This window comes from Bubalus kerabau, chromosome 18 (assembly GCF_029407905.1).
Source record: "Bubalus kerabau isolate K-KA32 ecotype Philippines breed swamp buffalo chromosome 18, PCC_UOA_SB_1v2, whole genome shotgun sequence".
NCBI classification, from domain to species: Eukaryota; Metazoa; Chordata; class Mammalia; order Artiodactyla; family Bovidae; genus Bubalus; species Bubalus kerabau.
In genome coordinates, this window is record NC_073641.1 from 63,824,945 (window position 1) to 63,850,339 (window position 25,395).

General features: G+C 41.8%; 1 protein-coding gene across 1 annotated transcript in view; it reads left to right on the forward strand.

Annotated features, from left to right (window-relative positions):
- CTNND2 (catenin delta 2) overlaps window positions 1-25,395 on the forward strand; it is a 1,122,555-nt gene that overhangs the window by 672,543 nt on the left and 424,617 nt on the right. Inside the window, exon 8 of the mRNA XM_055555147.1 lies at window positions 10,954-11,148. Coding sequence (XP_055411122.1) covers window positions 10,954-11,148 — 195 coding nt within the window. The remainder of the gene's footprint in view (window positions 1-10,953; window positions 11,149-25,395) is intronic.

Consider the following 25,395-nt stretch of genomic DNA (forward strand, 5'->3'; position numbering starts at 1 on the left):
TTTCACAAATATCTAATTTTTAAAAGAATTAGGAAATGGCAAACTGCTCCACTATCCTTGCCTGAAAAATTCCATGGACAGAGGATCCTGGTGGACTGCGATCCATGGGGTCACAAAGAGCTGGGCATGACTGAGCATGCACACTTGTAATTTTGAAAAGGAATTTGTACCTCTGTCTATGATATGCCTAATACAATCTGAGGAAAAGTCTTCTGTTTAAGATGCTGAGATGCAAAACATCTTAGTACAGATATTTTTCAAAATGTTTAAAGTGATTTATGAAGAAAATTGCATACCTACTTTCACTGATGCAACCCTTCTCCTTGTCCATCCATTGAGAATGTCATCTGTGCCCTTTGGGCAAAAACAACATGCACAAAAGTGAAAACTGAGTTTTCGTCCCCCCACAACAGTCAGTCTTTGTAAAGCAGAATGAAGACTTCCCCTCCCTTGCAGCCAGAGTCTGTTTTTACATCTTGATATAACAAAAACGATGGGTCAGGAGCACCTTGTCCTGGATTCTTTTTCTTGGAAAGATTCATAATTATCCCTGGCAACTGGGTCTGAACCAGACTCCAGGTATACAGTGGGAACACTGCACTGGTAGGGTTTTGAGAAGTAGCTGTAGAGAAATAAAATGACACTCATGGAGTTTTATCCATCTCGTTGATAAAGAAGAGTGTCTGTGTGGGTATCAAAGTGTGTCCAGGGCTCTAGAAGTACGCCAGGGTTGAAAACGTCTAGCAACCGAGATACACAAGCATAGCTAAATCAATACATCCTGGCTTCTCACAGGGAGGTCTATGGACCCGCAACACCAGAATTGCCCAAGAACTTGTTAAAAATGAAGGACTTCAGGCTCTTCCCCAAACCTGTTGAGTCAGAACCTAAATATTAATCAGGGGACTTTTTGAGAAATACTGAAACACTATTGCTGGTCCACTCAGAGCTACTGCCTACTTTCCCTGAGATAAAAAAGTGAAGAGATGGATGCCAGATCGACGCTGTGTATCTTGTGTGTTTCACTAGTACCACAGTGCCATCTGAGACAGGTATGTTTCCTCGGGCTCTTTACTTGGAGTTGTGTGTGACACAGAATACCATCCTTCAGTGTGGACGTGAGCCACACGACCCTGGACTGAAAATGAAAATGGCAATGGTCCATCCTCAGGGTGCAGAGGTATCGGATTGCACACTGCTCACACTTCATTACCCTGTCTCATGACTGTGCACGTGCCCGCCTGTGCAAAAGGAATTGCACAGAAGAAGCCCGTTTTTCTAACAGCTTTGGGAAGAAACGCTCATGGTTAGGGAGGAAAGACAAGGGAGCAAAATCACAGGGATACACTGGCCAGGGATTTTGGCCTTAATTATTCTTACTGGAAAGTGTTTGAGTCCCAGTAGATGACTCTGTTCATTTAGTAAAAGGTGAGGTGAAGTGTTGTAATTACAATAAGTTGTATTGGAAACTTTGTCAAGAAAATTACAGGAGCAAATGCTTCTATGTTAGATTTGTTTTCAGAGACAGTGTGAGCAGTCTTCACGATAGCAGCAAGGCTGTATTATATCAGCAAAATATAGGAAAATTTAGGGTTTTATGAAGGAGATGAAATGGGGCGGCATTCTTTGCTTTCCAGAACACACTTATCATAGAATCATTTTATATCATCAGGTGGCCCATTACACTAAAATTATTAATCTTCAATGCAGTTTCATCATTGAGTACAAATGAATTAATAATTTCCCTTCCAATAAATATGGTTCATGGCGTATATGTAGGAAATGTGTCCATGTATTTTAACATTTATACCAATATAAGGCATTAAACTAATTCAATAAATGATGATCATTTTCAAATGAAATTTAGCATATGGACTTGACTCAGGTTGTACAGGAATTGTTTGGGGATCTTTTAAATACTGGAATTAAATTGCAAATTATGCAAATATTATACCTTAAATGTGAGAAATAGTCAATATAATACTTAATTGTTTCATTCTTGATTTTTGCTTTTGACACAAATCAAAATTCATGCTCTACTTCCTACTCCTGTGCCAATTTACAACTTTATTGTTGTTCAGACACTGTGATATCTGACTCTTTTCGATCCCATGGACTACAGCACACCAGGCTTCCCTGTCCTTTACCAACTCCCAGAGTTTGCTCAAACTCATGTCCATTGAGTCAGTGATGCCATCCAACCATCTTATCCTGTCTCACCCCCTTCTCTACCTGCCCTCAGTCTTTCCCAGCATTAAGGTCTTTTATTGAAAAATGAGTCGGCTCTTCTCATCACGTGCCAGAAGTATAGCATTCACCAAAATTATGTAAATTTATGTATTTCTGATAGTGCTCATTTGCTGAGGGCATTTTTTTCTCCCGGGAGTTTAATGATAACAAATAACAAGCCAGACTTTTTGAGACATTCAAAGTCCACTAGAACTAGTCCACTTTGAACTAGTCAGAAAGTCTCACAGAGAGAATGTGTCCTGCCTGCACAGGCTGTGCTACTTGGCCACGTCGCTTAGTGATGCCGGCGTATCTGTAGGAACATACCTGGAAGTCAGAGCCCCCAGCAAGGAAAGAGGTATAGTGGGGATCTGCAAAAGGAAACCTCCTTTTCTTTCAGGCTCTACACGTCTCTATAAAAGTACTACTTTGCCCTTTGAAGATGTGGTTTTACTCATAAATAGCATGTATGAACTGATTGCATGGTTTACAAAAAAAAAAAAACTGAATTCTTAGATTTTACTTTCAAGTCTTCTATGTAGCATGATAAGCTGTCTTCTTCTGCAGACAACTCTTTCTCTCTCTCAGAAATGAAAGCGCTCAACTCCGCCGTCTGGCCACACACTCCTCGTGTCAGCTTGCTGTACTGATCGATATGTCATTTAGGTCCTTCTTTTTATCCTTCCATTTCTTTGCAAATGAGCATGTGAAACTGGCTTCCAAATTTGAAAGAAACAGGTCAATGGCAATGTGTCCTTCAGAACCTAGTACTGCTACTTCCACATGAAAGCATGCAACCATTTGTTTCTGTGAGAAAGCAAGTGAATTCTTGTTGAATTAGAGAACCAGAAATTGTATAGTCTAGAAATTAAGAGAATGTGAATGGACCCCCATGAAAAGAGAATGAATCTGTTTCATTCTAGTCAATAAAGTAATTGGCATTAGTGGTAGTGAATGATACTATTTGAAGAAAGCAAGAAGTGTAAATGGAGGGTAATAACATATTAGATACAGATTTCTGTCTTTGGGATATGCCTTCCCTCTCCGCTTTGTCTGGGACAGGGAGGCTGTCAGGGTGATTTCTGCAGGAGAAAGGTGAGGCATGGTGAAAAGCGAAAAGTGAAAGTCACTCAGTCATATCTAACTCTTTGTAATCCTGAATTCTCCAGGCCAGAATACTGGAGTGGGTAGTCTTTTCCTTCTCCAGGGGATCTTCCCAACCCAGGGATCGAACCCAGGTCTCCCGCACTGCGGGCGGATTCTTTACCAGCTAAGCCATCCGAGGAAGCATGGTGGTGCCCATTAAATACACATTGCTACTCCTTGCTTGGACTTACCAGATGGCTTAGTTGTATAGAGTCTACTTGCCAGTGTGGGAGACACGAATTGATTCCTTGATTGGGAAGATCCCCTAGAGAAGGAAACGTCCACCTAGTAGTCTCGCCCAGGAAATCCCATGAGCAGAGGAACGTGGTGGGCTACAGTCCATGGGGTCACGAAAGAATTGGACACGGCTTAGCAACTAAACAGCAACAACTGTCTGCTCAGATGGACCGAGTTAAACTTTGGAGGGTGTTGTGCTCAGGAATCAGCACTTTTAAGAGTCTTGCAGATAAATCTGCAAGGAATAAATAAAGGTTTGAGAATTAATCATATTCTAAGGAATGACAATTCAAATGCATATCTATATGTATGTATTTGAGCTGAATCTTTGTTGTGCAGTTCTCATGAGCTTCTTATGTGTGATCTCCTGTTGAATATTTCAAATTCTTTGGCTTAAAATATGGCTACTGTGACTGTGAAATTTTGAGTCAAAAAATATCTGTTCAGTTTTTATGATCATTTGTGGTATGAACTTGTAAAGAGTTCACATACTAACTGGCATTTCTTTTTAAAGACAACGTGGATTAAATGAATGATAACATCACTGCTGTAAATACTATGAAGTGACTCCTACAGAGAGCCTTTGCTTTCCCTGCTGGTCCCCTCTGTGTGAGAAACACACATGCTTCCTCCAGCATGGCTCTCTTATGAAGTTTTCTGCTGAAATGTGAGCCCTCAAAAAGAAGGTTCATGACTACCTTATCAAAACAGTATGCCCTCTGACACTGACCACTCTCCTCACCCTACTTTATTTTCCTTCAGTACCTTCATCTCTAAATGTGATGACTGACTTATTTTCAAGGCAAGGAACTTTCTCCTCTTAAGCATGATGGTGTCCAAAACTTCTAGAAGTCGCTCACTCGGTAAATAGGTGTTGAATCAGTGAATATATCCATCAACATGGATTAGCTGGCAAGTGTACACACTCTAAATAAAATCTAGCAGATAGAAATTCATTTGCAAATCAGTCTAAATATAAGTGTTTTCTGTCGCTGGTCAAATGGAACAGAGCCGGTTGAATTCTCTGGCCCAAGGGAAATGTGGGGCTGGAGGCGTGAGGCAGACGATGCACTGACGACGCTTGACCCTTGCAGCTTCGTAATTATTTTCCATCTCAAGAGCTCCCTGCGCGTCGGTCGCTGGCTTCCTCCTGGATCAGCAGATGTTTGTTATCTTCCCTCTGCAGGTTTCATTTATGTCATATCCCTTTTCTAAAAAGGATTCCACCTTCCCTTGGTCATGTCAGTGTTTCTTTCCATTTTGAACTTCCTTTGCTCCTTTATTCTTTGCTATTATCCATTCAAAAGCAACACTAATTTTTTAAGAAAAATAAAGCCGTAAGATTTACATTTTGCAGTAATACTTCACAAAATTATCAAAGTTTCTTTTGCTTATAATATTTCAAAAATCTTAAACCTCAAGTTGTTTTTGGATATTTTGATAGTTTAAGTTATAGAGTTTGGTTGTTTTTTTCAATCAAAAGATGTATATTAACAATTAACATAATAATTCCTTGACTCTAAGATCAAATGATGTGAGAGTACCTGTTTTTATGCAGCTTTATCAATTGGAGAGCCCTTCACGCTGATTTCTCGCTCCTTGATCCTCCCACAATGCCACGTCGTACAAATGCAGGCATTCTTATATGTATTTTTATGCTGGAGGAAACCAGAGCTCAGAGAGGTTCAGTGACTTTCCTTGATTTGCTCAGATGGTTAAACACAGTTCTGGAGTCCAGACCGTGTCTTCTTATTTCAGTTTTTTGGGAAAAACTGACACAGTAAAGAGCGATAAAATTACTACCTTAGATGCTATTAGAGCTTAGTTCAAATTGTTAGACATTATTATACACCTGTGCTCCTAAGGTCTGCTTTTGTGTATAGAATTGGAAGGGGAGCCATACTTTCAAGTTTCTGTTCCCCCAAAACTGGGTTCCCCTCTTGGGCCAATAGACACAACCAAGCCAGAAGCTGGGAGAAGGAAGGATTTATTTTTTGCAGCAAGTACAAACACAGGGATCTTTCCCGAAGCTCTATCTGAACAGGAAAGTTTTAAGCTAAAGGTATATGCATATTCATGAGAGGGCTCGAGCAGAGGAAAATCAGCACAGAATTATGTCATCAGGTCAACAGAGTCCAAGCTTTAGTCGACTGAAGTGAGGAGGGTCAGCAGCACCATTCCATCCTCTCCCTGGATGGGGCCAGGTTTCTGCGGAACTCACAGGTATATTGTTGTGTGTATCTGTTGAGGAGCCAGAACCCTGCCCCAAGGCTGCACTATTGCTTCTTGAATGCCCCTCCATTGTTTCTCCCTTCCCTCCTTTAAGGTCATTAATTACTGAGACCTGTTCAAAAGCAAGCATTGCAGCCAGGCTTAGATCACAAAATGGCTTAGGCCAAAATGGGTTCTTTTATGTCAAGAGAGTCATTCCTGACTGTCTTTCTCCAGGGACCCTCTAACCTATCTGCTTACATTTCTGTGTAGGAACTGATTATGTCGATGGTTGTGCTGGAGTGAAGATGCCTACAGAGCAGCAGGGGATATCCTGAGTCTAGTTTGCCTCCACTTTCCAGGGGTCCGTTCTGCTCATCCCTTTGAGCCCCTGGAGCCCAGTTGCTAAATCGAATCGGACTCTTTGCGACTCCAAGGATTGCAGCACACCCTGTCCTTCCCTGTCTCCTGGAGTTTGCTCAGACTCATGTCCGTTGAGTTGGTGATGTCACTGAACCATCTCACCTTCTGTTACCTCCTTCTCCTTCTGCCCTCAATCTTTCCCAGTGTCAGAGTCTTTTCTAATGAGTTGGCTCTTTGGGTCAGGTGGCCAAAGTATTGGAGCTTCAGCTTCAGCATCAGTCCTTCCAATGAATATTCAGGGTTGATTTCCTTTAGGATTGACTGGTTTCATCTCCTTACTGTCCAAGAGACTCTCAAGAGTCTTCTCCAGCACCACAATTTGAGAGCATCAATTCTTCAGCATACATCCATCCATTACCCAACTCAAGTTCCTGTGCCTGATGCACAGTTAGGCCAAGCAAACCCAAAGTTGAGCATTTGGAGTAGAGAAAGGCTTATTGCAGGGCCAGCAAGAATTAGTGCCTCGTATTCAAAATAACCCAAGCTCCCTAAAGGGTTTCTTAGCAAAGCATTTTTAAAAGCCAGGTGAGAAAGACTGGATCACAGGATATGTGATCAGCTCAAGAACAATTCTCTGATAGATAACAGTGCCCATAGATCTAGGGGCTCATGGTCATCAAGTAGTTAATTTTCTCCACTTAGCATCTGTAAAACAACTCAGGAAGTGTGCATCCGATACTGTTATCTTGGCATTTAAGAGAGGAACTACAGCAGAGGACATGTGGGGTAGGGCCTGTCCCAGGAAGACCCCATAGGGTCCTGCTTGGTTACATGTCTCTGCCTAGAACTAAACCTTTCCGCTCACCTCCCATCACCAGCCCCACCACCAGGTGGCCAGGAGTGACCTGATTTAAGCCATCTGACCATCCTTCAAGCCAGCGCTAGCAGCAGTGAGCTGATGACTGAGGTCCTAGGACACATGGTGGCTCTTGTGCAGCAACTGTCTCAAGCCTGGTCCTGCATCAGTGTGAGGTTCTTCCCAGTCTTCCAGGGCTCCTGGACCTGCAGGAGGGCCTGGCCTGCACAGGGCTATTTCAATACCCTTCAGCCCTCCTGGATCCCAACCTCTGTTAGCCTGCATATGGATCATTGATGCTTCAGGTGGGAGTCTTCAAACCCACTAATTTCAGAAACATATATATGAAAATTGCCAGGGCTGGGGCTCTCTAGGCCCAAGCTTTGTCTTGTGAAGTGGAGAAGTAGGACGAGTAAAAGCATATGAGAGCACTGAGAGATGACTGACGTTGGATGCTGTACTTTTTGTGGCAGAAATTAGTCATTAAGTGCCTTCTGGACACTCAGGGATTACACTTGTATGACCTACGTCTGCAATGGCTGGGGACCAGTTGATTCAGCTGGTCTGGGCTGTGGGATCTGCTTTTTCTTTTCTCTTTGGCCCCTCTGTGTTTCCACTGCCCTTTGCCACACTGCAGTTCTGAGCCCTCAGCTTGTTCAAGGCAAGGCTCTCAGACCTGTTCTCCACCACCACAATTGGCCTTGACATCTGTGACATTTTAACAAAGTCAGAGTTTCTCTAACATTTTTCTCGTGATGACAACGTTGCTCCAGTTTCTGGCAAAGATGCAAATGTTTACTAGTAGTGTTTTGAGTCCAGTGTTACGATGAGGACTCGCTGTCAAGTAGGTCATAATGATAAAAGAAAATTACTACTAAAGAAAAGTGTGTTGTTTTGAATCAGCAAATCTATATACCATCTCATGTAATTTTGTGGGCTTCCCTGGTGGCTCAGTGGCAAATAAGCCACCTGCCAGTGCAGGAGATGCAAGAGATGTGGGTTCAGTCCCTGCGTCAGGAAGATCCCCTGGAGAAGGAAATAGCAACCCACTCCAGAATTCTTGCCTGGGGAGTCCCATGGACAAAGGAGCCTGATGGGCTACAGCCAGTGCCTGGGGTCCCAAAGAACTGAACATGACTCGGAGACTGAAACAACAGCAACAGCGTGAGATTTTGGAGCACAGTCCCAGAACAGGTGATGTGACAATTTTTTTTTCCTTGAAATTGTCTCTAAATAAAATAGGCTTGATTTTTGTTTGTTTTACTCTTTTAAATATATTCATTTACTTATTTGGCTGCTCTGGGTCTTAGTTATAGCGTGGAAGATGAATAGTTGGGGCATGTGGAATCTGGCTCCCTGACCAGGGATCTAACCCAGGCCTCTTGCGTTGGGAGCTCAGAGTCTTAGCCACTGGATCACCAGAAAAATCCCAAATAGGCCTTGGTAGTAAGGATCTGATATGTGCTTTTTTGAGCAAGAGTGGTAAAAGGCATGAATTCTGGAAGTTGTAGCCTTTAATTCCTTGTCCCTCTTTTCTCCTGCTTCTACCTCTCATGCCAATAGCTGTGCCCACCCACCCATGAGCCACTAAAACTTGATTACAGTGGATAAAAGGAGTGTAAACAATGCTCAGTTTAAAATGCTTCATTTCAGCGCTGTGCACAGTACTTAAATATGCAAAGGTATTTTGCAGAAATGTCTCCACAGGGAAACACTGTGAACTTTCAGTTCTATCAAGAACATAATAATAAAAAAAGAAAGTATATTATACTATTCAAATATTTAATAATTTTACTATTGCATTTTTCATTGTACCAGCACATAGAAATTCTGATGTCCACCAAAATAGCCCTTATCTTAATAAGAGAGTAAACATTTCTTAATGCCCATTTGTAAGAAGAGGATTTTTGTATGTACCCTCAGCTCATGTCACAACTTAAAAGAAAAGCAGGTCCTTTTAGTGTTCATCATTGAATATTTTTAACTGCTTAGAATCAAGGAACAGCAATAAAGTTAAAACTCTAAATCTATGATGGATAACTTTTATTTAACTATATGACATTTGGATATAATGACTGCTTCCTAGTTTTTTTACACTTGTAAGTCCTTGGAATATTATCAAAACCTTCAGAAGTAGGAAGAACTGACAGCAAGAACTCAAGGCGTATCATACTTAAATATATTCCTGGAAAATACCAGCATGAGATAATATTCACTGTGATGTTGGCATTTGATAAATCAGATGCAATGAACCTAATTATGCAAAACAGTTATTTTGAATCTATCACTCATTGGAACGCTGTCTAAACCAGAATTTATTTAATTACTAGCAAAAGGAAAGGTAAGAACTTGCCAACTTTATTCCCTTCCCTTGCCTCAAAACATTCAGTAATTGTTATCAAGATTGAATTCATAGAAGCCCCAACCTTGCCCCAGTCCTTTGGAATCGCTCTGTTTTCTGTTGATTTAAATGTAAAGCAGCCTATGTGAAGCAACATTTGTTTGTTGGCAGTTTCAAAACTTTTGAATGGCTTTATCCTCAAATAAACTAGATGAGAATATTAAAATCTTTGAGGTTAGACAATCCTGAAGAAGCAGCCAATCATTGCACATTGAAGATGTTGGCTTTAAAGTGGCCAGCAGTGAAGGCGGTAGACCGGCAGGACAGAGAGAGAGAGCTGCCCACAAACACCACTAAAATCAAGGAAGTGCAACTCCCTCTTACTTTAAGCTAAAAGGGAGGGTTCCCATTTGGGTTTGTTCAAAGGCAGCTGCCAGTTAAATCCGAGTGTACCAGGCAGGGTATTAACTTTGGAGATTTATCTGAAGGGTCTTGCTAAAATTGTCTGTAGCCTCACTTGGCTCTGTGTGCTCCTGTCCTCACCATCGCTGGGTAACCATCTCTCCATGGTGCCCCTTCAGCGTCCCTAGATGCCCTCCACTCCATTTGTGCCCACGGAGATGATTCCCCTGGCATGTCCACTCCTGGGATTCTGGCCATCCCTATGATGAAATATTCGCTCTCCATCAACATCTTCTTGTGTGTCAGTTCAAGCTCTTAGCCCTCCTAAGACTCTGCTCCTCTTGTGCGGATTCCCTGGTCCACAGCACTGCTTCAAAGCCGCACCTCTTCCCACACAATGCAAAAAACACTAAACCAAAAAAAAAAAGAAAAAGTCTAAAGACACAAATAAGGATTTACAATAATGTGTAGCCTTAATTTAGAAATGAAACCAGTTTGTGGCAACCATTTGAACCATTTCAGAGGAAGGTAGAGTAGATACCAATCTTTCCATTTGGAGGGTAAGAATAAAGGAAATATCATTTTAAAACCTTTTTGTTTTTTTCTTTAAAATCCGCTTCTCTTGGGGATTTAGGCTGTTGTAAGGCTGAACATCTTGGTTCACTCATTGTCCAGGGAAAAACCGCTGATGAAGATGAATTCTGGTCCACTTTTTCGGAATAGCATCAAGATGGCTTGCCTCCGTGGCTTATTTACCTGCTCATACTTTAAATAAGAACTGCCACCGTAAAATTTCAGGTGCAAGAATTGTGGACTAATAAGAGCTTTTTAGGGGTGACTTCAGTCTGCCTGGCTTATTCAGTGAGGAAATCTGCTCCAGTCGTTAGGCTGAGAAAAATGTGTTCCGCTGGCCCTGTTCAGTGTGGATTTATCTCAGCATCATTATCACCCATATTCAGAGATCAGACTAGGGAGCAAAGCGAGGCGGCTGGGTGATGCTGATAAGCTGACAAGCTTGTCCTCTTGCTACCATTGCGCGCCGTTCATTGGATTTTCTGCAGATTTCAACGTTTCTGTCCCCCTCCCCAAATTCGAACATGTCTTGGATAAAACAAGTTCTGTCTGAACATTGGGCGGGTCTGACTGTCTCCTTATTCCTTCCTTCCAGCTGGGTCCCGGGCCTCGTACAGCAGCCAGCACGGCCACCTGGGCCCCGAGCTGCGGGCCCTGCAGTCCCCGGAGCACCACATCGACCCCATCTATGAAGACCGCGTCTATCAGAAGCCCCCCATGAGGAGTCTCAGCCAGAGCCAGGGGGACCCTCTGCCGCCAGCACACACGGGCACGTACCGCACGAGCACAGGTGTGTACTCAGGACCCCCAGGGGGCTGTCCACAAGGGGACAGGGTGGCAGCTGTCCAAAGAGGGTGCCCTGTCCCAGAGGGGGGCCTTTCCATACCAGGGGGACCTCTCCACAGAGGGGTGGTCTGTCCACAGTAGGTGGCCTGCCTGTGGGGGCATGGCCTGTCCCAGAGGGGGCCCTTTCCACACCAGGGGGGCCTCTCCACAGAGGAGTGGTCTGTCTATAGTGGTGTGGCCCTCCCACGGAGGGGTGGGTCTGCTTGGAAGCTTAAATAACACTCCCTTGTGAAAGGGTATGTGTGTGTATGTTGGTGTCCTCTCTCCTCAGAAGCCTTATGAAATGACCTGCTTTTCTCATTAATGTTTCTGATGATGATAAAAAACCAAATATAACTCCAGTTGAGCTCCCTGAGTAGACTGTAAATGAAAGAAGTCTGGAGGTGGGGAGTGGGGGTTAGCATATTTTGTCACACAGGCAAATCAAAGGTAGTAGTACTAATTTTTTTGTAAATCATTATTACTGTATTTAATGAGTATAATTGCTTTAAGAAAGCAGAGGACATATAAAGGCATATGTGCTTACCTAAGGTTGGTAAGTGCCTTTTTAATGGTACAGTATGCCTGTTTAGGGGATTCCCTGCTGGCTCAGATGGTAAAGAATCTGCCTGCAATTCAGGAGACCTGGATTTGATCCCTGGGTTGGGAAGATCCCTTGGAGAAGGGAATGTCTACCCATTCCAGTACTCTTGCCTGGAAACCCATGGACAGAGAAGCCTGGAGGGCTACAGTCCATGGAATTGCAGTTGGAGACCACTGAGTGACTAACACTTTTCTACCTCTTTGGCAACCTTGGGAGGGAAAAAAAACATATTTACTAAAAATGTAGCATATTTAGTAAGGCCAACTGAGAATTTACTTCGTACACACTATTAGGCTGAATCATAGGAAATTATAATTTAGTGGTTGCTCACTGGCACTTGTGGAGAAGGCAATGGCACCCCACTCCAGTCCTCTTGCCTGGAAAATCTCATGGACAGAGGAGCCTGGTAGGCTGCAGTCTATGGGGTCGCTAACAGTCGGACACGACTGAGTGACTTCACTTTCATGCATTGGAGAAGGAAATGGCAACCCACTCCAGTGTTCTTGCCTGGAGAATCCCAGGGATGGGGGAGCCTGGTGGGCTGCCGTCTATGGGGTCGCACAGAGTCGGACATGACTGAAGCGACGCAGCAGCAGCAGCAGCAGCAGCACCGGCACTTGTATATATGGTTCAAGTCTCTAGCTCTCCTGGATTAAATATATATTTTGAATTGAACACAACCACAGACCACATGAAGAAGGACAAGTGTTTTCCAGAACATGAAACTGTTTGCAAAATAACTAGTTAAAGGTCACAATTAAATTTGTTGGAGAACACTTAGCTTAACTATAAAATCAATGTAATTAAGAAAATACAGAGAATTGCGCTTGGTCTAAAGCCTCCCATGGCTGAGTAAACTTAGAGAATATTATGGTGCTGGTTTGCAGACACTTAGAGCTGCCTGCATTTCTAATCATACACGTTATCCCAGTCAGGGGCCAGGATATGGGGATGCTGAAGCTGTGGTCCAGGACTTGGCATCAGGCTCTGCATCTTCAGACTGTTGTAACTTCCAGTTCCCAAGTAGATCATAGCAATTCTGTTAAACTGCAGTATGACACTAAATTATATGTTTTGAAATCCAGGCAAGCTAAGTTGCTTTTATAGCTGATTATTGATATTTGCATTTCAATATTTCACTCTATCATAGGAAGAAAGGCACAAAATACTCCTTTATTTTACTCTTGATGTTGTAAGTACCATCCCGTGTTAATAATACATATCTTGGTTTAAATAGAGAGAATACCCATTTATTCTTCTGTCAGAGTTTCTCTTACCTTCAGCCTACTTAATTTGCTTCAGTCTGGGACTGGACTATTTTTGCATTTAGTTGTTGCATATTATTAGCTCAGGTAATTTTATTTCCACACAATCCCTTATAAAAGACGAAGATAACCATCTCGGTGACATTCAGTATCTAATTTGAAGAAAAACTGACAACAAAAGGGATTATATTGGTTCCCTGTTCCATATTCATATGCTCTTAGAATTAGCTCTTGTTAATACACTTCTGGGCGCTTAATGAAAAATCAACTGCAAGAGGAAAAAAGTATTTTATTCATCAATGCCAAGTTAGAGACAAAGGAAAGATGTTCACACTTTTAAAGAAAGAATGACAACAACAAAACTCGTGTTTTCTCTAAGCCAGGGGTTGGCAAACTGTGGCTTATGGTCTAAATCCATCTGGTCACCTGTTTTAGCAGTGCTTATGGGTTAAAAGTGATCATCGCCTTATAAAATGATTTGCAATCAAAAGATGGATACTATTTTGCGATATGTAAGAATCATATGAAATCCAAGTTTCTGAGTCCATACATAGCCACACCCAGTCGCTTTCACATCATCTGTACTTGCTGTCACTCTGCAGTGGCTCAGGGGAACAGTTGTGACAGAGACCATATGTCAGCCAAGCTGCAGATACTCACTTTCTGGCCCTTTACAGGAAGAGTTTGCTGCCTCCTGGCCTCAGTCGTCAGAGGAGAACCAGGCTGAATGAGTGAAATAGTGCTTTTTCTCCTGTCTCTCCTCTGAAAGAAGGCAGAAGTGTTCTGAGTGCTTCAGAGGGGACACCTGTTTGCCCGGCCTTTCCCCTCTAACAGTAATCTCTTGCCCCGGCCGAGATCTGCTGAGGTGTGACATCCACATGCCCAAGACGTCATTCCTGCCCACGTCTTTGAAATTGAGGCACTTTTGAGGGACTATGCTGTTTTCACAAGGCTACAGAAGTTGCCAGAAGTGCCGAGGTGGTCTCTTGAGGATAGGTGGGGGGAACGTCACTGCTCCAGCTCCTGGACATAAAGCCACAAGCCCTCTCTCCTTGCCACCAGCTTAGATTACTCCTTCTTCCTACACTGAATTCATCACAAGCCCTTCCCCTTCCCTGGCTTACTGTGCAACTCCAGGGACTGTCTCTATCAGAACCTGCATGATTGAGAAAATACTTTTAGTCCAGGTATATGTCTCTCCTTTGGCTTCCCAGGTGGCCATAGTGGTAAAGAATCTGCCTCCCAATGCAGGAGATGTAAGAGACATGGGTTCCATCCCTGTGTTGGGATGATCCCCTGGAGAAGGGAATGGCTACCCACTCCAGTATTCTTGCCTGGAGAATTCCATGGACAGAGGAGCCTGGTGGGCTACAGTCCACGGGGTCCCAAAGAGTCAGACACGACTGAAGCATGCAGCATGCACAGATCTCTCGCTTATAAATTACCTACATATTATACAATATTATTAAATTCTGGCTAGTAAATTCAGGATTAAACTTTAATAAAGAAACACTTTAAGATTGCTTTCCCATATCCAGAGGGTCCTTTATGTTTTATGCACCCACCATTAGTGCCGCCACTGATGCAGACCTTTAGGAAGCTTCCAGAGCCAGAGCGAATACCCTAATTCCTTATGAGATGAGGACATGTTCTTAGGAGGCCTGTTAGACGTGACGTGTTCAGGGGCTGCAAACTTTAGGCTCAGGTTGGTTGCCAAGGTGCCTCTCCAGTCTTACCTCTCTGCCATTAAATAAGGCCACTGGCTGGGGGTCCTTCAGTTCCATCTGTAGATCATTTCCAGAGATACTCTGAGGAGAGTGGGGCAGGGGAATTGAAGGCCAGTTGCCCGCCTTCAAGGAGTCACCACTCACGAATGAAGTCAAGGGTACTGTCCTAAACAATTCTATAATTACTAGCTGGTGCCATAGCATCAAGCAGCTGAGACAGGATGACAAAAGCACAGAGCCTATTGCCACACTCAGGAATAGTTCTAAATGCTTTGAATATATTTACTAATCTTTAGAACTGCCCTGTGGAGGAGGTGGTATTATGATGATCACTTTATAGATCAGAATACTGAAGCATAAAGACATTGAGGACCGATCTCCTTTAGAATGGACTGGTTGGATCTCCTTGCAGTCCAAGGGATTCTCAAGAGTCTTTTCCAACACCACAGTTCAAAAGCATCAATTCTTTGGCGCTCAGCTTTCTTCACATTCCAACTCTCACATCCATACATGACCACTGGAAAAACCATAGCCTTGACTAGACGGACCTTTGTTGGCAAAGTAATGTCTCTGCTTTTTAATATGCTATCTAGGTATTAATAGCAGCACAAAACAACACATGCTCTCGTTTTTTTTCCTGGATAACCTATAGCTCAGGATTGTACTATGACTCCTGACCCCTCCCTGGATGTCTTTCCACTGGTTTCTGGGCAAGGAGTGGGGCTGTGGGGCGGTGTCCACCCTTGGTCCCTCAGTGCTGCAGCTCTGCCTCTATCTGGCATTATCTTCTGTGGCTTCTCTTCTTTCCCTGTCCTGCTCACTCCTGTACTGACTGAACCTGGGCCTCCCTCACTCCAGACACCACTAGGGCCATCCTGAGTTATAGATTGTGCTAGAACTGAGAAATACCCTGAGATGACTATACAGAGAAGAGCAGGAAACAGCTGTAGTCCTTGAAGATAAGACAGGTTAAAGCTTCCTAAATCTCCCCACTAAAGGCGATTTCTCACTTAGCTTTTTCTCCTATGCCCAACCTACGGCATCTTTTTCCATCCCTCCTTCTTGGCTTCTGTAGTTAGCCTCTCACCCCTGTTACTTTATTGCGAAGACTAATTTCAATCCCAGAAACCAACTCAGACAAGGAGCACAGTCTACCTTTGGGTGATCAGAAAGGTCCCCGAGGCTTTCCTTAACCAAAGAATTGTTGTGGTTCCACCAGCTCAGTGGTATTTGACTTCTTTGTGATCCCATGGACTGCAGCATGCCAGGCTTCCCTGTCCTTCACTGTCTCCCAGAACTTGTTAAAACTCATGTCCATTGAGTTGGTGATGATATCCAGCCATGTTGTTCTCTGTTATCCCCTTCTCTTCCTGCCCTCAATTTTTCCCAGTATTAGGTCTTCTTCCAATAGTTGGCTCTTTGCATCAGGTGGCCGAAGTATTGGAGCTTCAGCTTCAGCATCAGTCCTTCCAATGGATATTCAGGGTTGATTTCCTTTATCATTGACTGGTTTGATCTCCTTGCAGTCCAAGGGACTCTCAAGAGTCTTATCCAGCATAATAGTACAAAAGAAACAGCTCTTCAGCCTTTAGCCTTTTCTTTGTCCAGCTCTCATAGTCATACATGACTACTGGAAAAACCATAGTTTTGACTATACAGACCTTTGTAGGCAAAGTAATGTCTCTACTTTTTAATACACTGTCTAGGTTTGTCATTGCTTTTCTTCCCAGGAACAAGGGTCTTTTAATTTCTTGGCTGCAGTCACCATCCACAGTGATTTTGGAGCCCAAGAAAATAAAGTCTGTCACAGTTTCCATTGTTTCCCCATCTATTTGCCATGAAGTGATGGGACCGGATGCCATGATCTTTGTTTTCTGAATGTTGAGTTTTAAGCCAGCTTTTTCACTCTCCTCTTTCACTTCCATCAAGAGGCTCTTTACTTCCTCTTCTCTTTCTATGTAAGGGTGGTGTAATCTTTATGTCTGAGGTTATTGATATTTCTCCTGGAAATCTTGATTCAAGCTTGTGCTTCATCCAGCCTGGCATTTCTCATGATGTACTCTGCATATAAGTTAAATAAGCAAGGTGACAATATATAGCCTTGACATACTCCTTTCCGAATTTGGAACCAGTCTGTTATTCCATGTCCAGTTCTAACTGGTGCTTCTTGACCTGCATACAGGTTTCTCAGGAGGCAGATAAAAGTGGTCTGGTATTCCCATCTCTTTAAGAATTTTTCACAGTTTATTGTGATCTACACAGTCAAAGGCTTTAGCATAGTCAGTGAAACAGAAGTAGATGTTTTTCTGAAATTCTCTTGCTTTTTCTATGATCCAATGGATGTTGGCAATTTTATCCCAAAAAGTTACCTAACCTTGATGTTAGAGACTTACGTATATGCATTTGTATACATTTGTGTACATGTTGGAGGATCAGGATTGGCAGATCTCACTTTTTGCCTGTTTTCTGCTGCAGGCTGGTGGACAGTGATGCATACAGTAGGGTTCACAACTCACACACAAAGTCAACTGGATTTTATCCAGCTAAGCTGGCACTCTGTGGGCCATGCCTAGGCCAGGGAGTAGCACCTGAAGAGTAACTCCTGCCCCTATCCCAGACCTCACTCTGACCCTTTGTGCTCAGGCACTCCAGCCAGTGCTGGACAATGTCAACAACAGGAATAAAAAGCACAACATGAGAGTTGTGAGCTAAGTTTTATTTGGGGCAAAATGTGGACTATAACCTGGGAGACAGCATCTCAGAGAGCTCTGAGAAACTTCTCCAAAGAGGTATGGGGGAAAGTCAGGATACGTGTGATTTTAGTGAAAGGGGAATACATGCAATCAAGCACACATTTTGCAGAAGGTTGCTGCTTTCGTGAAGAACAGATGTCAGCATTTATGATTTTAGTGCTTTTCTCGATGCGAAGAGATTGGGCTCATAAAACCATTTCCTGAAAATAACTAGCTGAAGATTTGTTCTGCCAGTTTCGTCCCAAGCAGAGTGCCTCATTCCAGATCCCCACCCTGAACTCCTTTCAGGGGTGTTGAAGGTCAGCAGTCACAGCATCTTGTGATTTAATCCTTGTAGAGGCAGATGGCAAGTGCCAGTTTTTAGTTGGCAACAAGACCTGCAGACCTTTCCACACTACCCAGTCCCAGCAGAAGGGAGCAGGCTCTGCGATGACCTGCCAGCCTCCCTGGGCTTGGATGTGGTCTTTGTAGTGAGGCAGAGATAGTAGAGCAGTGGCCCACATGCATCAGGATGGGATTGGGACAGGAAGCAGCATGGTGGCCCCAAAGCAGCAAAGTGACCCAAAAAAGGGTCAGTTCCTGAGTCAGCAGTGGTCCCCACTCATCAGGGTCCCCAGAGGGGACCCTCTCCCCAGATGCATCCCTCCTCTCTCCCTGCACAGGGAGGCCGGATCCTGTGCCTGTAGCAGAGACCAGGCCAGTGAGTGAAGAGTGGGATGGTGGAGCAAATAACCCACCTGCTCTTCTGGGACCATCCACCCAGTGTCTGAGGCCTCACTTCTTGCACAGTGAAAATTTGAAGAGGCACTCTTTTAACTAGGGTGTCTGTTTAAATAAAACATACCTTTTGTCTGGGATAAGGGCTTGTCCAAATCAGAGCTTATATAATAAGGAGAACAGCCAGACAAAGACTGTGTGATACTCAAGGATTTGTGTGTGGTGAAGTCTATTAAACTGAAACTAAATAACACAGATTTTTATTTCAAACTCAAGCATTCAGTGACTGTCAACTTAGAAGTCATTTGATTAACACATACTTGACTCTGACAACCCCCCATAACATCTTTCTAAACTAGCAAAAATGGTCAACATCTGCTGAGATGATAGTCTTGTGAATTTCTTTTCAGATAAATGTGATCCTGAGTGGAGAAAACAAGCTTTCTATGGTGAATGTGTCAGCTTGTAATAAAGAATGAATTATCATAGGTACATAGCAAAGGGAAAATCTGCTAAATATCCTGATGAGATTGACAAATATTACAATATAAAAAGGAAGAAGAATGTGATGAAAATATTTGCCTGGATGGCAAAAGCATTATTTTAAAATTTTAATTTTCTGCAGTAATAGCTATTATTTCATAAAGTTATAGAGGGATTACATATCTCCTTTACTTTCATAAAATTTTACTACTATTCTTCAATAAAATATAAATAACATTTTCAATTAAAATCATTTGAGTCCACGAAAGGTAGAATATTAACAGTTTATTACTTATTAAATGCTGTTACTTCAAATTATAAAAATGACTACTTCCCATTAGAACAAGTCAGATGTGATCCTCTATAACCTCTTAGTTTAAAATTTTACCTCTTTTAAGTCTAAAAAGTCAGGGGTACATTATTACCCAGTTGGAGATTTTTAATGAGTCTAATGATAAATGTCATCTTAAAATCAATGAGAGCTTCCAGATTCTTAGCTATATCAGTTCACCAAAATGGTAGAAATACAAATTCTAATTACAGCTGAAGGAGAACAGAGTGTTTGCTGGTAAATCAGTTGATAAAATTTAAAAACAGCAGCAACAACATTAGGAAGCCTGGTGGACTGCAGTCCATGGGGTCGCAAAAAGTCAGACCCAACTGAGTGACTGAACAACAGCAACAAGCAGCAACGTCAGTAATCAACATCAACACTAATAATGAGTCCATTACTACAAAAATCCCGCATTAAATGCCTCTCCTCCACAAACACAATGACATATGAGGTTAAAAAGAATTGTGTTAAATTTACCCTTGGATATTTTTCCATTGACCTTGATGCTGGGAAAGATTCAAGGCAAAAGGAGAAGGGGGCGACAGAGGATGAAATGGTTAGATAGCATCACTGACTCAATGGACATGAGTTTGAGCAAACTCTGGGAGACAGTGAAGGACAGGGGAACCTGGCGTGCTGCAATGCATGGGGTTGCAAAGAGTCGGACATGATTTAGTGACTGAACACATCTTTCTGTTGAGCTTACTTTGGATCAAGCTCTGCAGACTGCAGAAAATTGGAAAGACATTTATGGTTCAGTTCTGGATTGTAATACTATTGGGAATATAGTAGATTAGGTAAAGTTTCCTCATTTCTGAAATGATAAAGTCATTATTATTTAAGTAATAACTTTACAAGTATATAGGCTGGCACTTCCCTGGCGGTCAGTGGTTAAAACTGCACCTTCCAATGCAGGAGGTGTGAGTTCGATCCCTTGTCAGGAAGCTAAGATCACACATGCCTCATGGCCAAAGAACCAAAACATAAAACAGAAGCAATATGGTAAAAATTCAACAAAGACTTTAGAAACATACCTCATCAAAAACAAGAAATCTAAAAGGAAAAAAGTTATAGGCCATGTTCTTGGACCCATTGTCACCTCAGCTATCATTATTTTCTTTTTTTTTTTTTTATTACTTTTTTTCTTTTAATATATATTTTTATTTTATTTTTTTAATTGAAGTTTTTTTTATATTTTTATTTTTTAATTTTATTTTATTTTTAAACTTTACAATATTGTATTAGTTTTGCCAAATATCAAAATGAATCCACCACAGGTATATCTGTGTTCCCCATCCTGAACCCTCCTCCCTCCTCCCTCCCCATACCCTCCCTCTGGGTCGTCCCAGTGCACCAGCCCCAAGCATCCAATATCATGCATCAAACCTGGACTGGCAACTCGTTTCATACATGATATTATACATGTTTCAATGCCATTCTCCCAAATCTCCCACCCTCTCCCTCTCCCACAGAGTCCATAAGACTGATCTATACATCAGTGTCTCTTTTGCTGTCTCTTACACAGGGTTATTGTTACCATCTTTCTAAATTCCACATATATGCGTTAGTATACTGTATTGGTGTTTTTCTTTCTGTCTTACTTCACTCTGTATAATAGGTTCCAGTTTCATCCACCTCATTAGAACTGATTCAAATGTATTCTTTTTAATGGCTGAGTAATACTCCATTGTGTATATGTACCACAGCTTTCTTATCCATTCATCTGCTGATGGACATCTAGGTTGCTTCCATGTCCTGGCTATTATAAACAGTGCTGCGATGAACACTGGGGTACACGTGTCTCTTTCCCTTCTGGTTCCCTCAGTGTATATGCCCAGCAGTGGGATTGCTGAATCATAAGGCAGTTCTATTTCCAGTTTTTTAAGGAATCTCCACACTGTTCTCCATAGTGGCTGTACTAGTTTGCATTCCCACCAACAGTGTAAGAGGGTTCCCTTTTCTCCACACCCTCTCCAGCATTTATTGCTTGTAGACTTTTGGATCGCAGCCATTCTGACTGGCATGAAATGGTACCTCATAGTGGTTTTGATTTGCATTTCTCTGATAATGAGTGATATTGAGCATCTAAACTTGCAGAAGGAATATTATTTAATTAGCTTGTTGTTTGCTTCCTTTGTATTTTATAGCACGTGTAAAAGTATTTTATGTTTTCTTATTTCTAGCTATATAAATATACATAAAAGCAAAGATAAATAATACAAAACCACAAATAAATGTTTTTCTTTCCTCTGTTGAACCCTACTTTATATTCCATCCCCCAAGTTTCTTCAGGTGCCAGAATCTTGTATTTTACTCTGTTCTCTTTTTTCCTCTTTCAGTAAATAATGCATGTAACCATCTCCTCATCAAAATAGGATGTTTGATTTTTATTGAAAAGGATCTCTCTTCCCTTCTTTCAAACAAACACAACACATAAAACATCTGTTTGTTTGTTTGTTTTTTTCTTTTCTCTCTACACACTAAACCTTTATTTGTGTAGCTCTACGGAAAACAGATAATTTCATGAACAGCATGAAAAGGTGAAGTATCAAGTCAACTGCTGAAAAGGCTACTTTAAAAATCTCCCCAAAGAGACTGGCAGTGTGGTTCATTGAGTTGTAAGGGCTTATTGAGGGGAGAAGGGGCTGTTTGCAGAGCAGGTGAGATGAGAGAGGAGTGTTTACAGAGCTGATAAAGCACCCTTTCCCTGAAATGTTTGCCATAAAAAGGTTCAATTGAGTAGAGTAATCCTCTAAGGTGGGTGATTTGGCCAACGGAGCTCTAACTCAAATGAGAGAAAACATATACCGGGACAGAAATTAAGCGAAATTTTGCATTAAAGAAAAAAGTCGGTTAATTGTGTGATCAGTATCAGCTTATCTATATTAATAGAGAGTCATAGTCTTCATCAGCCACACCACAGTCTCAACAGGCATGGCACAAAGGGAGAATTCAGTCTTTCTTGAAATCATTCCTTTACATCATGCTTAAAAAAAAAATCAGGCATTACGTCACTGTATTATTGACAGTTTGAGATGTGTTAGTTTCTCGTGCATTTTCTTCTATATATGATCATATACGCTCAGTCGTTCAGTTGTGTCTGACCCTTTGAAACCCCATGGACTGTAGCTCACGCACCAGGCTCTTCTGTCCATGGGATTCTCCAGACAAGAATACTGGAGTGGGTTGCCAGTTCCTCTTCCAGGGGATCTTCCCCAGGGAACAAACTAGTGTCTCCTGCATCTCCTGCATTGACAGATGGATTCTTTACCCCTGAATCACCTGGGAAGACCCATATGATCATATAATCTCCCTTTAAAATAGTCTGTTTTTCTCCCCGTTTGTATTGCTATTTTGCATTATTTTTCCTTGCATTGATCAGTCTCTAATTTATTTGAATTTTGCAATATCCATTTGAATTCTGATTTTATATTTTGAAATTCTCATCAGGTACCCTTATGTATTGTGACCTAAGAGAAGTTGAAACTATGGCTTCAGGAATTATACTTCTGAAAGGCCATTTGTTAAATGATACAAATGTGATTGTCATTTTTAAATAAGATCTTTCTGAAAGTCGTTTACCTGCCTTAGATTTCATAGTCTACCCACTTTTTTCTGAATATAATTATATCACTGATTAAACTAAGACTCAAAACACTTTAAAATTAAAATTAAGATAAGTATATGTATCCTATTCTTGATTTTCCCAGAAATAAAGATATTTCTGAATATCAATAAATTCAATTAAATAAGAAATGGTATAAATTTGCACACCAAGGTGTAATAATTTTTTCCTATATTATTCAAGTTGTTGGTCCTTATTATAGACCCATCTCTTCTCTGTACTTTTGGGAGACATTTCCCTTAATTTTAGACCTCTCATGAATTTTTCTAAGTTTTCTCACTATGTTAGGTACTTCAATAATACACATATTTGAGATTATAAACCTGGTCCAGTTTATAAAGCTGGTAGTTGTAATTATAAACTCTGGAAGCGGGGTTCAAGGGTTTGAATTACTTCTCTACTAAATATAAGGCAAATTTGGGCAAGTTATAGCATCTCTCTCTGCCTCAGTTTCCCACTTGTAAAGTGACAGCAAGTTTATTATCGTATTGGGTTGTTGGAGGAAATAAGAGTCAGTCAGTTAGTTCAGTCACTCAGTTGTGTCCAACTCTTTGCCATCTCATGGACTGAAGCTTGCTAGGCCTCTCTGTCCATCGCCAACTCCCAGAGTTTACTTAAACTCATGTCTATTAAGTCAGTGATACCATCCAGCCATCTCATCCTCTGTCATCCCCTTCAATCTTTCCGAGCATCAGGGTCTTTTCTAATGAGTCAGTTCATCATATCAGGTAGCCAAAGTATTGGCATTTTAGCTTCAGCATCAGTCCTCCCAATTAATATTCAGGACTGATTTCCTTTAGGATGGACTGGTTGGATCTCCTTGCAGTCCAAGGGACTCTCAAGAGTCCTCTCCAACACCACAGTTCAAAAGCATCAATTCTTCAGTGTTCAGCTTTCTTTAGTCCAACTTTCACATCCATACATGGATACTGGAAAAGCCATAGCCTTGACTAGATGGACCTTTGTTGGCAAAGTAACATCTCTGTTTTTTAATATACTGTCTAGATTGGTCATAACTTTTCTTCCAAGGAGCAAGCATCTTTTAATTTCATGGCTGCAATCACCATCTGCAGTGATTTTGGAGCCCAGAAAAATAAAGTCAGCCACTGTTTCCACTGTTTCCCCATCTATTTGCCATGAAGTGATGGGACCAGATGACATGATCTTAGTTTTCTGAATGTTGAGTTTTAAGCCAACATTTTCACTCTCACTTTCATCAAGAGGCTCTTTAGTTCTTCACTTTCTGCCATAAGGGTGGTGTCATCTTCATGTCTGAGGTTATTGATATTTCTCCTGGAAATCTTGATTCAAGCTTGTGCTTCATCCAGCCTGGCATTTCTCATGATATACTCTACATATAAGTTAAATAAGCAGGGTGACAGTATACAGCCTTGTATTTCCCTTTCTCTATTTGGAACCAGTCTGTTGTCCCATGACCTGCATGGAACTGTTCTGTTGCTTCCTGACCTGCATGCAGATTTCTCAAGAGGCAGATCAGGTTGTCTGGTATTCCCATCTCTTTAAGAATTTTCCAGAGTTTGTTGTGGTCCACACAGTCAAAGCTTTTGGCATAGTCAATAAAGCAGAAGTAGATGTTTTTCTGGAACTCTCTTGGTTTTTCAGTGATTCAATGGATGTTGGCAATTTATTCTAGTATTGGGTTGTTGGAGGAAATAAGAGTACACACTAGTTAAACACTTCCAGGAGTTATAAAGTCTGATATCCACACTTTATATCAGGCAAGGACTTGTTACTCCATGTGTTATATCCAATCTCTTTCCTAACGTGAACTGATTTCAACATTATTAAGTAGTAGTAATAATAGTTGTTGTTGTTCGTTCCCTGAGTCATGTCTGACTCTTTGCCTCCCCATAGACTGTAGCATGCCAGGCTCCCCTGTCCTTCACTATCTACCCCCTGGAGCTTGCTCAAATTCATGTCCGTCATATTGGTGATGCCATCCAACCATCTCATCCTCTGCCGTCCCCTTCTTCTTCCGCCCTCAATCTTTCCCAGCATCGGGGTCTTTTGCAATGAGCCAGCTCTTCACATCAGGTTGTTTTGCACTTACTAGGCATTAATAGCTTTTCTTGCCTTTAAAGCAAAGAGTCATCCCATTGGGCCCTTGTCTTCTTTTCACTTTACAGTTAGGAAACCGGAGCTTTGAGAACTCAGTTACTTGCCAGATACAAATGATTGACTAGAAAGCCCAGATGTGGCCCTGACTGTTAGCTTCAGAAGCCAAGCTCTGAATGTGGAGTTCCCTGACATTTCATCCCCAAAAGGCCGATGCCAGTGTAGAATATATATCTGAGCCTAACAACATTCATAAACTGCCCTTCACCTTTTCTTCTCCTCTTACTGTGAGACGTGGTCTTCTTGTTCCTGCTCTGTTAATTGTATTTCACACTCTACTTTCACCTTTTGGTCCAGTCTCCATTGCAGCTTACGTGATCTTAGTTCCCCAACCAGGGACTGAACTGTTCCCCCTGAATTGAGAATGTGGAGTCTTAACCACTGGATCGCTAGAGAATTCCCTATTCTTTTAAAATTGATTCATTACTCTGAGAGTTTTTTTTTTTAACTTATATTATCATTTTTTAACAATAGTGTTTTGTCATGTTTCAGTCTCCTTTTTTTTTTTTTTAACATTTTATGTTTCAGCCTTAAGTCGTCATCCTTGCCATTTTGCCTTCCCTTCCTA